A 12,976-nucleotide genomic window follows, 5' to 3' on the forward strand; every position below is an offset into this window, starting at 1 on the left:
ACAAATTAGTTCCGCAAGTCTGCATTGCTGCTAAAGAGGGAACAGCAAACAGTGGGGTGTTTGCTTGTTTTAGACCGCGGGATAAATGTTCCAACTAACAGTGGTAAAAGGATGCTAGTAGCATTCATGGGATGCAAGCAGAACTCACGGCTATGTAACACTGAAGCAGGAACCAAAAGGCTTCTTCCAATTCAAAACACTGCTTCCTGCAGCAGTTAGGTCACTAGCAAACCTGCTTCAGGAACTACCATTTTGGGAAACAAAACGTTTCAGAAACCTCTCTTATAACCAACAGTGAAGTTGCCCTGGTAACCTATCGCTTGGTTCATTTGCCTCCATAAATGGTTATTTCACTCACACATGAACAATGTCGTGTTTGCAGCATCTGTTTCATACAATCATAACATCGCGTGAGAGCACTAGCACTCATAAAACAAACTTATGCTGACCTCTTAAATATACAGTAGATAATTAAAAATGCATTCAGTGCCAGGGCAAAGTAAAAGACAATGCTATATCAGAGGAAAGGAGGAAAGTCACGACAAAAGAGTATGACAAAAGCGAAGCCCATTCAAGTCTCTCTGATTTCAAAGGGGAAGACTTAAGCATATGCTGGCCTGATGGTAGCAGCAAAGAGTGTAGCTGCTAAAACTGGGAAATCTGGACCTTTGCAGAGCAAATGTAAGAAACAGTAATGGAAAAACCTTGTGTGTTGCTGAAATGGACAAGTTAACTAGAATAACACAGGTGTGAAATGAACATGGGAAACGTAATGAACTACTATTAAGTGTTTTCTGCTGATCATGTATGGTTTTTGCAGCGTTTGATTCATATATGGATCATATTTTTAAAAGAATAAACCTAATTCCTCCACCAAGATCAACAGAACTTTTAAAAGTGATTTAACTTTGGGCAGGATGGTGCCCCCGTGACCTATGTTCCAACTTTTTTTTTTGCAAACATGGATATTTCACAGGCTGTAAAAGAAATGCAAGCACAGGTATATTGTTCACCTCGAGCTGTTCATCTTCTAGCAGTTTTATAACCAGCCATCTGATGTCATTTACCGCTTCTTCATTGTTTAGGAAGATAAAAAGATTATAAAAAACCATGGTCTGGAGGTAGGTTAGCACTGTGTACCTAGCATGCCAGGAACTATTCTTTGCTGTCTGCAAAATAACAAAATAGCAGCAGTTAGGAAAAAAATTAAACCGGCAATTCTTCAAGTGGAAAGCAAGGATCAACCCGCATTTAAACCACCTTCCATATACAGAGAAAGCAAAAACTCTCCATAGCTACATTTCATAATTTATCTACAGGTAGTCATAGCAAGTCTTTTGCTCGAATGCTCATTTGTCCTGACGCTCACTCATATTTCCATGCCCAATACCCTCTCCTTAACTCCTCAGATGACAGCTTAAACTTCTGGGATTGTTGCTGGCATCTGTCTGTCTAAAGAGACAACGGAGTGTGCCTCTAGGGGTGAAGTCAAACTACCGCATTAGCCACAGGGTCCGTGCCCTTGCTTGGATTGTCCCGTTCATTAATGGCATAAACCCTTTAAAGGTGGGGTAGAATTCAGTAGGTCTCCATGAGCAGAGGCAGCGGCGGTGCAGTGCACCCCAAAGGGTATATTGCAATAAACAGGTCCTCCCTTCACACACATACCACCTGCTATGGGGACGGCCATTTTGGTAGTCATCAAATAATTCAGAATTTTATAGGAGACACACACACACCCCCGGCCAAGTGTTGAGGCAGAAGGCATTTACTGTCAATGGTTGCCTCGAGGAAACCACTCAGAATGCCACCATGAAATATGCTTTTGTTGCTTACGCCAGCTTAAGAAAGCGCCACGCACTTGTTTTAGCACCTGAAGTACCAAGGGCACTTGTTGGGGGTACAGCAATCCCTGAGACATTAACGACAAGCACATCTTAGCGTCTCTCTTAAGTTCATCGTAGCTATTGTCATTTTCTACAGGTGCGATCTGTGGAAGGAAGAACAGGAAAGGTGAGTGGACCAACAGCCAAAGAAGGCTTCTTTTTTGTAAAATGAATACAATGCAGGACAACAAAGGGGGGAATGCCAAAGAGCTTATCAGCTTCTCCAACTAAAAAGATGGGATCAATGAATAAAGCCCCTAAATGCTGTATTGAAGTACATTCACAAAATAATCAACAGCTGAAGTGTGCTGCTTGTTTCACTATTAACATGCCTGCTCCACAGACACGGAGTAGATGTCGCTACTATGATCTTCAGGTGGTATATAAATTTAACAAATAATAATAATACTTGGCTCTGAGAATCTAGAAATATACAGGGGTTTGGACTGAGATAAAACTGAGATAAAAGCTTTAAAGGGAGGGGAAATTGCCTCCCTGAAATATTTCTGTATTATCTGTATAATCCCCTTAACTGAAACAGGACTTAAATAGGACACGTGTTTGGTGGATTGCTCCCAGAAATGGCAACCGTTAGTGGGTGTACAAAAAGAAGTGAATTCTCAGCAGTATTAAACCTGAAAAGACTTCCCTAGCTCGAGGCTTATCATCTTTTACAATTGGGCAGCAAGGGTGAGTTATGGCAATTTTAAAAATACAATATTGAAAATAGTTGTTAACAAATTACAGTCGCAAGAGTGAATAATAAAAAACCACACGCAGTGCCTCATCAAGCCCATCTTGCCCTTAGGGAAGCAGAGAACTGACGAGTTGTACAATCTCCTAAAGAAATAGATGTCTTTCAATTTTAGTGCAATTTTGTGCCAATCTTTGGTATACTGCTTTGTGAGTCCCACCTGAAAAGCAGTACATAAATACCTTAATCAATCAATCAATCAATCAAAGAGTAGGTGTAAAAGCCAAAATAAGACAAATAATTTCTCTCAATAGATAAATTGGATGCAAAAAGAACTGTTTTAGGCAGAACCTGTTAGTATGGCATGAGTTTCTATGTGTAAGTATTTAGACAGAGAGCAGTTGAAAAAGAGAGTTACTTTAAGTATTACAGTGGTACCTCTACTTACGAATTTAATGCGTTCCGAATGCACATTCGTAAGTCGAAAAAATTTCTAAGTCGAATCCCATAGAAATGCATTGGGAGAAAAAATTCGTAAGTAGAAGCAACCCTATCTAAAAATTCATAAGTAGAAAAAATCCTATCTAAACCGCATCCAAGATGGCGGCCGGAGCTCCATTCCTAAGTAGAAACAGTCGTAAGTAGAGTTATTCGTAAGTAGAGGTACCACTGTATGTTGTTATTTCTAACAAACTTGTCATACTTCAGAAATGGAAGAAGTGCTTGAAGAAAAATAAACGCAAGTGTAAAGCTTTCTTAAATTTGAACTAAAACCCCTAAGGTTTATCTGTTTCCACTGGTATGCTTTTGAACTGCTAGGTTGGCAGAAGCTGGGACAGAGCAACGGGAGCTCATCCCGTCATGCGGATTTGAATTGCCGACCTTCCGATCGGCAAGCCCAAGAGGCTCAGTCGTTTAGACGACGGCACCACCCGGGTCCTGCTATTTGTCAAGCATTGTTGGTTTAATGTGTTCAGAAATTACCTCTGAAGCCTAAAGAGAACTAACCAAACCACCTACCTTGAAAAACAACGGCAAGAGCTGGAGCTGTTCCGCAACAGCTGTGGAAAAGGCTCTCCCCGCACTTGCCATCAACCACTTCAGAACTGTCAAAGGCAGAAGAAAAGCAAACATAACAGCTTGGCACAAGGTCACAGAGCACAACAAGACACAGGCATGGTTCAAACTAATCTTTTCCAACTATCAGCTCTACCTTAAAAGACACAATGGTTGATACTGCCCATTTGTTAATGAATTTAAAATGTTCTTAGCATTACCAACAGGAATTGTTTGGATTGTCATATTATGTTTTATTATCTTGCTGCATATTGAAATTACCATTCATTCATTTAATTATAAATTTCTTAATTTTTTTTAAAAAAATCTCTCCAAGTGAGGCACAATATGAAAACAATCAATATTAGGCTGCTTGTTGTAACGATGCACCTGTATGTACATTTGCTGTCGTGATTCGAGTTACTTTGGGTGACACTCATGTGGGAAAGTGGAATGCGAATTAAAATAATAACTCTCAAATAAGTACAGTTGGGCATTTAATTTGGTGTGCGCAAGTTTAGCACAGGCACTTACTGGTTTTCAAGAGTTTAATGCCCTGAGTTCGCTCATCTTCATCTCCGACTCCATTCTCTTCCATAACATGATTCTGAATTTCTTCATCCACTTCCGTAAGGGGTTTGAGTTTTTCAAGTATTCGGGAAGTGAACTCATGGACATGGGGAGATTTTGTTGGAGCAGTATTTGGTAAGGAAACATCTATCATGAAGATGTATGTCAGAACGCTACACGAAACAAAATGAAGTATACACGTTTAATATTTTCCTTTAAACCCTGTTTAAAGATTTAAACAGAAATCTCCACTCATTCTAGTTCCTGGGGAGAATCTGACAGCTTCCTTAGAAATCTAACGGTTGAATAATACATTTCCAAGTCACACAGTAGAGCCTTCTTGAGTGCATTCAGATTGCTATGTGAGAAGGGAGTTGTATGTTTGAATGCTCCATGTAAAAAGGGTCCTTTCGTGAGGAACTAGCATCTCAGAGAAAAGAATACTATCTTAGCCTGATGTGCTATTTTTCTATGAACAGAGAGGGTTTTTTTTTTTGTTGAGGTGGGGCATTTAATCATACAACCTCCAGCATTCTGAAGAAAAGACATATTCATATTCAACTCCAAGGGCCTTCTGGCGGTTCCCTCCCTGAGAGATGTGAGGTTACAGAGTACCAGGCAGAGGGCCTTCTTGGTAGTGGCACCCGCCCTGTGGAACGCCCTCCCATCAGATGTCAAGGAAATAAACAACTATCTGACTTTTAGAAGACACCTGGCGGCAGCCCTGATTAGGTAAGTTTTTAATGTTTTATGTTTTCTTGTGTTTTTGTATTTTGCTCGAAGGCGCCCAGAGTGGCTGGGGCAACTCAGATGGACGGCATATAAATAGTAAAATTACTATTACTATTAAACCATATTTAAGGCTTCTGCCTGACAAGGTCACAACCCATAGGGCGAGAGCTCCCATCCTCTGGTTTTCAGCTGAGGGCTGCAGGCCTATAAACTATGCACGGATTTAAGAACACTAACCTTCCTATCCTCTCTCGGACATTTTTGTAAACTTGGGTGAGTTTCGGTTCTAGGTACTTCAGCAATCTGTGCAGCAGCTCTGGTACTCGCCATTCTTGCTGTGCAAGACCTCCTTGCAGGACGTACAGTCGACTAGGAGGGAGCAGGGGAATGGGGAGGGGAGCGGGGAAAGACAGAAAAACATACAGTAAGGACATAACTTAGGGAAGCACACCTTTACCCATGACACAAACAATTCTCTTACACTTCATTGCTCACAAAAGGTAGGCCAATGACTTAATTTTTTTGCTTACAATAAACTAAGGGAACTAGCAGCTCCTCATATAGTTAAAGGGGGGGGGGGCTAGGAACATCTTCGCTGGAAATTAAAACTACCAAAATTGCAATAGTACAACCTGCACAGATATTAAGAATAGTTCCAGCGGCTCTTTAATGGTGTCTGCATGTGTCTGATACTGGAAGACCAGGCAGTTTCAGTGGCTAGGAGCATCTTTTACCAGCTGCATCTGGTAAGGAAGTCATGACCGTTCCCAGACCGGGAAAGCTTGGCTGCGTTAGTTCATGGACTGGCTATTTCAATACTGGATTACTGCAGTGCACCCTATGTGGGGCTTGATCCAGAAGCAATTACTGCTTAATGCTGTGGTGCAACAGCTGGCAAGAGTGAGAACCTGTCAGCATGGGAACAATCTTTTCTGTATAAATACGAGCCCCACTGTCTTCCACACTATGGCCTATGACAAATAGGTAAAATTATTATTATTATTATTATTATTATTATTATTATTATTATTATTATTATTATTATTTTACCATGCATCAACAAATGATCCTCCTTCACCGCTCAACGGAGACTCCAACAACAGTTCAAACAACCAGTGCAATTTCCGAGGGTCCCTGCTCTCCTGTATTAACAATTTTAAAAGGCAAAAAGGGCAAAATGATTTCTGGCAAGTGAAATCTTGGTAAAGCTTTCTGAAAGACAATTCAATATCAAACCTTTGTGCTGTTAAAAGAGTTGGTTCTATTGCATAACAATGTGTTTTGTTTTTTGTTTTAAAAAAAGCAAGCGAGAAACAAAAATCCAGACAGAAGCCATCATTAAATTTTTTTAAAATACTGCAGCACCAAAATGCTAGCAGCTAGCTTGTATAAAATGTTCTTTTTGCCCTGAGCATACCCTTTTTGTCTCTGAGCATACCAAAGCTTTGATCTAAGCCTTATTGCCAATCCTAAGCAGGTTACTCAGAAGTAAGTGTCACTGAGTTCAAAGGTATTTATTCCCAAGTTAAAAATGCACAAACCCCGTCCCTAGGCTATAATCTTTTATACACATTTGCTAGGGAGTAAGAGCAGAAGCAAGACTTACTTCTGAGTAAACAGCCAGAGGGCTGAATCACAGGTCATCCAAAGTACGTTTTCATCCAATTTTCTACGTTCGTGTGAAAATTAAGACTCAGCAGCCACAGCTGTAATTTCCTGTCTAACTAAGGCACTATTTCCCCTGATGGTCACAGGACGAGCCAGAGATACCCAATAATTACCGTAAATAGCAGCTTTCTCTTGGATTGCATAACAGGTCACATTTGCAGCACCCAAAAAGAGAGAAGGTAAGAGCAAAGTCCAAGCCTTGCCCTGTGCACACCAGACGGATTACAGAGAGCAAAAAGTGGACAAAAATGACTGCAAAGGGGAGAGGCATGGAGAAAGGGGGAGCAAAAGTGAAGAAGACGGAGAAGATATCTTGCCCTGTAGCAACCTGAGCTCCAGGGCAAGCTGTGACAGAACCACCTAACAACTGAACAGTTCCTCCCATACCTCAGAATTAAAAGGAAGAGGCTTGGTACCCACCTCACTGAGGAATAAGAAGAGCAGAGAACTATAGCACTTTCTTTCTTTTTAGATACAGCAAATTAAAAAGGAAATATGCAGGACTTACACATGACGTTGCTATGCAGGTACCCCAATCATTGTAGGTTTCCACTGTGATGTTGGATAAAGCTGTCCTAAGAAGCGGACAGAGAACTTTCCAGAGGTTCTCTACCTGTACAAAAAGGAAGAACAGGCAAAGAAATCATGAGAAGTACGTATGCACAGCCGACCAGCCCGTGAGGCTGGGCAAGGCGGCTGTCGCAAGTGGCACCCTCCAAGGGATGGCACACTGTTCTGCTTTGCTGCTGGTCTCTAGGAGCAGAGAGGGACTGGCGGCAGATAGGGAGGGGAGATCTCCCCTTCCCCATGAGAGGTGGTGTGATGGGGCTTTGCACTCGCTTCTCCTGAAGGGAGGAGCTGGTGCAAAGCCTCACTGCCGGGTGGGAGTGGGTATCCAGAAAGACCTCCTCTTTCCCCCTGCCCAGCAGGGGAGTCTTCTTATGGAGTCTGCTCTCCCATTGTGGAGGTGGCAGCGGGTCATTTCATCTCAGGTGCTGAAACACCTTGAGCCACCCCTCTACATATGACACATGGACTCTCTCTTAGCACTGCTGCTGTATTTTTATGTTTTGTTTTCTTGCATACCGCTCAGATACTGCTTAAGTTTAAGCTGTCTCAATTTAGAAGCAAAACAAAAAAAACTCAACTAAATTTAATTTCTTACAAGGATGTGGCAAGGTAACGGCCAGTATGGAAATCTGAAATAGGAGCTCCTGTCAGAATCTCTGAAAGCCTAAGATCTGGAGGAACCCAAAACCAAGAACACAGAATCCTTAATATTTTGGGCCAATGGCCAACCTTAAAAGATCAGAGAATAAACAGTAGTTCATTCTCAATCTCAGCTACTCATGATTCTGATACAAAGGGGTAAATAGACTTTAGCAATTCCATGTATTTATTTGGGAAATCACAGAAACCAATTAATATCAATGTACAACTTTTAGTTAGGGTGGAGCGGGCTTCTTTGAAAGTTTAAAACTGGAATTATTTATATACTACTCTTCCTCGGGAATTCAAGGTAGCTTTTCTTGGGATTTCATAGACTTACATTCTGTGTGCACTGGTTTTAATTCTTGCATTTTATTTTGTTCTATACCACCCTGTGACACTTATGATGAAGTGTAGTATAAAAAATAACCTAAATAAATACAGGTTATATTCAACAAAGCACTGAGAAAGTAGTTTGGTCAGCACAAACCTCTCTAGTTACGCAATGGCACTTTTCCTAAATCTGTTCTAGTGGTTTCCACAACCCTCCAATCATATTTGGCTGACAGCGTGGGGGACATGCAGGGGGGGGGGTGAGCAAGAGGTAATCCTTGTGCATGCACAGCTGTTTTGTTTTTGCAAAAATTAAGCAAAGTACACACTACCTTTTCAAATGTCCAGTGCTTAGATCCTCTTATCACACCAGCTATAATTTCAGCTATGCATCGTTGGGGACTTTCATGAGAATCTAGTGCCAAACGTTCTAAGTGGGGTTTCAGTACAGGCAAGAAGGCATCATCAAAGTTTCTGAACAAGCCCTGTTAAAACAAGACTCATGGTTTAGTTTTAAACTCATCACTTTTAAGCAAAGGGCTTGCACAACTGCTAACTGTTCCAAAGTGTTAATTCTATAAAACGCATGAAAAATACAGTGGTACCTTGCAAGACGACTGCCTCGCGCAACAAAAAACTCGCATGATGAAAGCGTTTTGTGATGTTTTTGGCGCTTCGCAAGATGAAGTTTTCTATGGCCGCACTTTGCGAGACAAAGTTTTTCGGCATTTTTGTTTGTTTGTTTGTTTTGCCGCGGCAAACTGCACTTTGCAAGACGAAATTATCGCAAGACGAAACAACTCGCGGAACGAATTACTTTCGTCTTGCGAGGCACCACTGTATAATCAAAAGGGTACCTTCCCATCCATTAATACAATGCACACTTTTTAAAGTTGTATTAAAAATAGAATAAGGCATGCCATAGACACAGATTAGGATACTGGTCTTAACTTTAAAAGAGGCATAATGAGAGAAAAGCAACAGAGACCTGTTCTGTGCCACCACCCGCCTCCCCCAGGAATAAGAGAGAACCCCTTTGCATTTGCACATAGGTGCATGAAATTATTTTGTTCAACATTTTCCTCAAAATATATTTGCAAGCAAGCTCCCCAAAAGCATATACTGCCACTTTTATAGGGTGAGCATCCGTCTGCCACAGGAGACAATAGAAAGAGTTTACCATCAGGAAGAAAGTCAAACTATTGGAGGTTAGACCACCTGCTGTGGCTATAGAGTCTCTCTCTCTCTCTCCCCCCGCCTCCCCCCCCCCATGTAAGTCTTACAGAAAGTAATACAATGAATATAAGCACAGCAAATTCTGGCTTGTCCACAAATGAAAACTCTGGCTCAATACAAGTCAGAAAATAAGCTCCAAAGGGGTAAGCAAAGAGGAGACTAGAGGGGCTAAAAATGGGAGAATCAACGGACCCCTGGACAGTTAAGTCCGGGTCAAAGGTGACTATTGGGTTGCGGCGCTCATCTCACTTTCAGGCCGAGGGAGCCGGCGTTTGTCCACAGACAGTCATGTGGCCATCATGGCTAAACCGCTTTTGGTGCAACGGGACACCGTGACGGAAACCAGAGCACATGGAAATGCTGTTTACCTTCCCGCCGGAGTGGTACCTATTTATCTACTTGCACTAGAGTGCTTTCAAACTGCTAGGTTGGCAGGAGCTGGGACAAAGCAACGGGAGCTCACCCCGTCATGGGGATTCAAACTGCTGACCTTCCAATCAGCAAGCCCAAGAGGCTCAGTGGTTTAGACCACAGCACCACCTCCCTTTAATAAGAGGGGCCAAGGACAACTTGGTCATGGCACTCATTCACAGCTTCATAAACCATGGTTTAGGAGACCTTGGTTCAATTGTCCAAACTGGACCAATATGCGGAATACAGAAGTTTAACTGCATGGGTCATATATTATATATTATAGAGCTTTTCACCAAGGATTTTATCATTTTCTAGAAGGTGTAACTAATTGAAGAAATAGATAACTAGTTACCTTGAAGAGGCAAAATCTGCGAGGATTAAATTTATCCTTTCCTTTTCTGTCTTCTAAAGAAAGAAACTTGATTAACTGCTCAACAAATTTTGGATCAGAAAAATGATCATAAATGACCTGCTCCGCCTGTAAAAAAAAGAAAAGAAACAAGAACACAATGAAACTAAAAGGCCTTGTTTTGTTTGTACAACAGTCAGACGTCATCCCGGAAAAAAAGTCTGCATAGTTTATGGTCTCAGATATGTGACACCTTAACAAAAACAGGCATTTGGGGTCAAAGGAAACATTATTCATGAGTGCAGCTCATTTCAAAGCAGCTGCATTTTGTGCAAATACTGACAGAAATCTGGGTTCCTGTGAAATTAATGAGAGCCAGGACATCAGTTGCTGCAACTCAATTGACAACCTTTGAACCAGCCTCATTTTTCCATGCTCATTAGAAGAACTGCAGACTTTCAGAATCCTGGCAAGGACAAAATACTCTTAAATCTTAAGCTTTGAAAGACCTTGTGTAGCTTTCTACAGCAATGTTTTTCCTTTTCCTAACTTTCAATCCTCGGTTCAGCGATAATTTTGAGTTGACAAGACAATCCATATGCTTCATAAACCAGTGTGGTGCACTGAAAACAGGTGTAGCTAACATGGTGTGCTCCAGATAATTTTTTGGTCTACCATCACCCCTGACTACTGGTGATCCAGGCTGGGACTGCTGGGAAATACAATACAATAACACCTGGAGAGCACCAAGTTGGCTACCTTTGAAGTAAAGTACTGTAATAGCCAAAGCATCCACAGGGGGCTAGAAATCATTAACTTTTTTTAATGGTAAGCTGCTCATCACTTATATGGAGAGAAATAAACTGTGAGTGCTGGTTTGTTTCCTCCCGCTTGGGAAAGGAAACTGAAGGGCAAGCACAAATGGGCAACAAGTAACACTAATTCATGACAAGCCATTGCTTATAACTTCTTTTTACATGTGCACTGGGTCACATAGATTCTATAATGGTCCATGCAAGAATCGCTTCATGTTGCGATTATTGTTAAAAACACACGTGCGACACACTCAAGAGAACCTGTGTAGCAGCTGCTTTTAACTAATGTTCCCATGAGGGAAAACAATAAGGCTATTACATTCATCATTTATAAACTGAATCACCGTGTTGGGGGTCAGGCAGGATAATGTGAAACATGATCAGAATAACCATGGAGCTTACCAAAAAGTTCTTTGTTGTATAGGGAAGTCATTAATTGCATTCTTATTCTGCCTAGGCTCTATGTGGAATTCAGATTACACATTTGGGTTTTGGAATTGTTCAAACATACACAATCACGAAAGGAATAAATATATATGCTCAAGCTTGAATCAGTCCCAAGAAAATACTTTCAGTGGAGTTTTAAAATATCACATTCACCTCTGAAAGCTCATCTCTACTCCTCCCAAGCTTTGGTTGCTCTTCAGCAGAAGCATAAATCTCCATATTTCTAGAAATTGTGAAGAGAGGGGGGGAAATCAAGATAGGTTTCAATATTTTTGAACAAAAAAATGTAGGTACAGCATTTCCTGGGTCATTGTTCCAGTATAGCAATGACAAAGGGAGGCAAACGTCTACAGAGCTCAAACATGTTCTTTTTTTAAAAAAAAAGGTAGCATGGCCAAATAAAAATTTAGACCCCACTGCAATTCACTGTAGCAAAATGTGTTAGTTAGACAGATACAGTAAGATCAAACTCCAAAGAGCTGAATATGTTCAAAAGGTATATTGGAGAAATAACGTCGCTGCTGCCCCAAAACAAACATAAGCAGAGTATGTATACTGCCGTATACCAGAAGGAACGTCTCCACCGGCATCGTTTAGCCCAGGCCCTGAGGTCCAGTTCCAAGAGTCTTCTGGTGGTTCCCGTACTGCGTGAAATGAAGTTACAGGGAACCAGGAAGAGGGCCTGGTGCCCTCCCATTAGATGTCAAGGAAATAAACAACTACAGTATCCTGACTTTTAGAAGACTTCTGAAGGGAGTCCAGTATAGGGATGTTTTCAATGCTAGAGGTTTTGCTCTGATTTTATTATGTTGGAAGCCTTCCAGAGGGGCTGGGGCAACCCAATCAGATGGGCTGGATGTAAGTACTACTACTACTAGTTGTTGTTATTATACCAGCAAGACAACAGTTAGAAGGCTGTTGACAGAGGCAACAAGGGAGCTTTAAGTCCTGCAATGGGGAACATGTAGCTCTCCACAAATCCTTGAACTCCAACTCCCATCAGCCTCCACTAGCACAACCGGTGGTCAGTGATGATGGAACACCTGGAGGGCTACAAGTTCCCCATCCAGGTTCACCAGAGGCGGGCGGGCAGGGGGGACGGGGACAAGCCAGTACTTACCGAGGCCACGTGTAGTAACCCCAGTGTGTTTTCTCCACAAAACGGCAGGCCTCCCAAGCTTCTTTAGTCTTTGGTAACCTTGCACTGTCATAATGCAGCCACTGGTTGTCAGGTCTGTCGCCGGCCCTGATCTCAGGAAGCTGAGGGGCCCCACCTGCTCACAAACATGAAAAGAGAAAGCAACGGTTATATATTATTGACCCGGTGATTCAGTTCCTGTGATTGGAACTATTTTATTTCTTTATCAAATTTATATACCGCCCTTCATCCGAGGATCACAGGGAAGTATACAACATAAAACTATCAGCTTTTTTGTTTTAACAAGACAGACAGTTTTAAGAATTTGTGTACATACCATTTCCCCCCACCCTTCCCTTTTTGCATGAATTTCCAGAGGAAATCTGACAATTCTTGGACGATTCCACATTTTCTATATGAAGGAAAGCC

The 12,976-nt window shown here is 41.7% G+C and overlaps 1 protein-coding gene across 7 annotated transcripts in view; it reads right to left on the minus strand.

Moving 5' to 3' along the window:
* PSME4 (proteasome activator subunit 4) overlaps positions 1–12,976 on the minus strand; it is an 83,262-nt gene that overhangs the window by 9,988 nt on the left and 60,298 nt on the right. For 4 of the 7 annotated variants that reach the window (XR_015949181.1, XM_060273130.2, XM_060273131.2 and 1 more), the window contains 11 exons: positions 12,530–12,683; positions 11,563–11,632; positions 10,151–10,276; positions 8,481–8,633; positions 7,115–7,219; positions 5,989–6,080; positions 5,176–5,307; positions 4,171–4,379; positions 3,601–3,686; positions 1,862–1,990; positions 1,014–1,169 (listed from right to left, as the gene is read on the minus strand). Coding sequence is in view for 4 of the 7 variants with exons in the window: in XM_060273130.2 (XP_060129113.1) it covers positions 1,014–1,169; positions 1,862–1,990; positions 3,601–3,686; positions 4,171–4,379; positions 5,176–5,307; positions 5,989–6,080; positions 7,115–7,219; positions 8,481–8,633; positions 10,151–10,276; positions 11,563–11,632; positions 12,530–12,683 (1,412 nt within the window). In the remaining 3 variants the exon portion in view is untranslated. Of the gene's footprint in view, positions 1–1,013; positions 1,170–1,836; positions 1,991–3,600; positions 3,687–4,170; positions 4,380–5,175; positions 5,308–5,988; positions 6,081–7,114; positions 7,220–8,480; positions 8,634–10,150; positions 10,277–11,562; positions 11,633–12,529; positions 12,684–12,976 lie in introns of all 7 variants that reach the window. The other 3 variants (XR_015949182.1, XR_015949183.1, XM_088666857.1) reach the window with 2 other exon arrangements.

Source organism: Zootoca vivipara, chromosome 3, assembly GCF_965207765.1.
Source record: "Zootoca vivipara chromosome 3, rZooViv2.hap1.1, whole genome shotgun sequence".
Classification (NCBI taxonomy): Eukaryota; Metazoa; Chordata; class Lepidosauria; order Squamata; family Lacertidae; genus Zootoca; species Zootoca vivipara.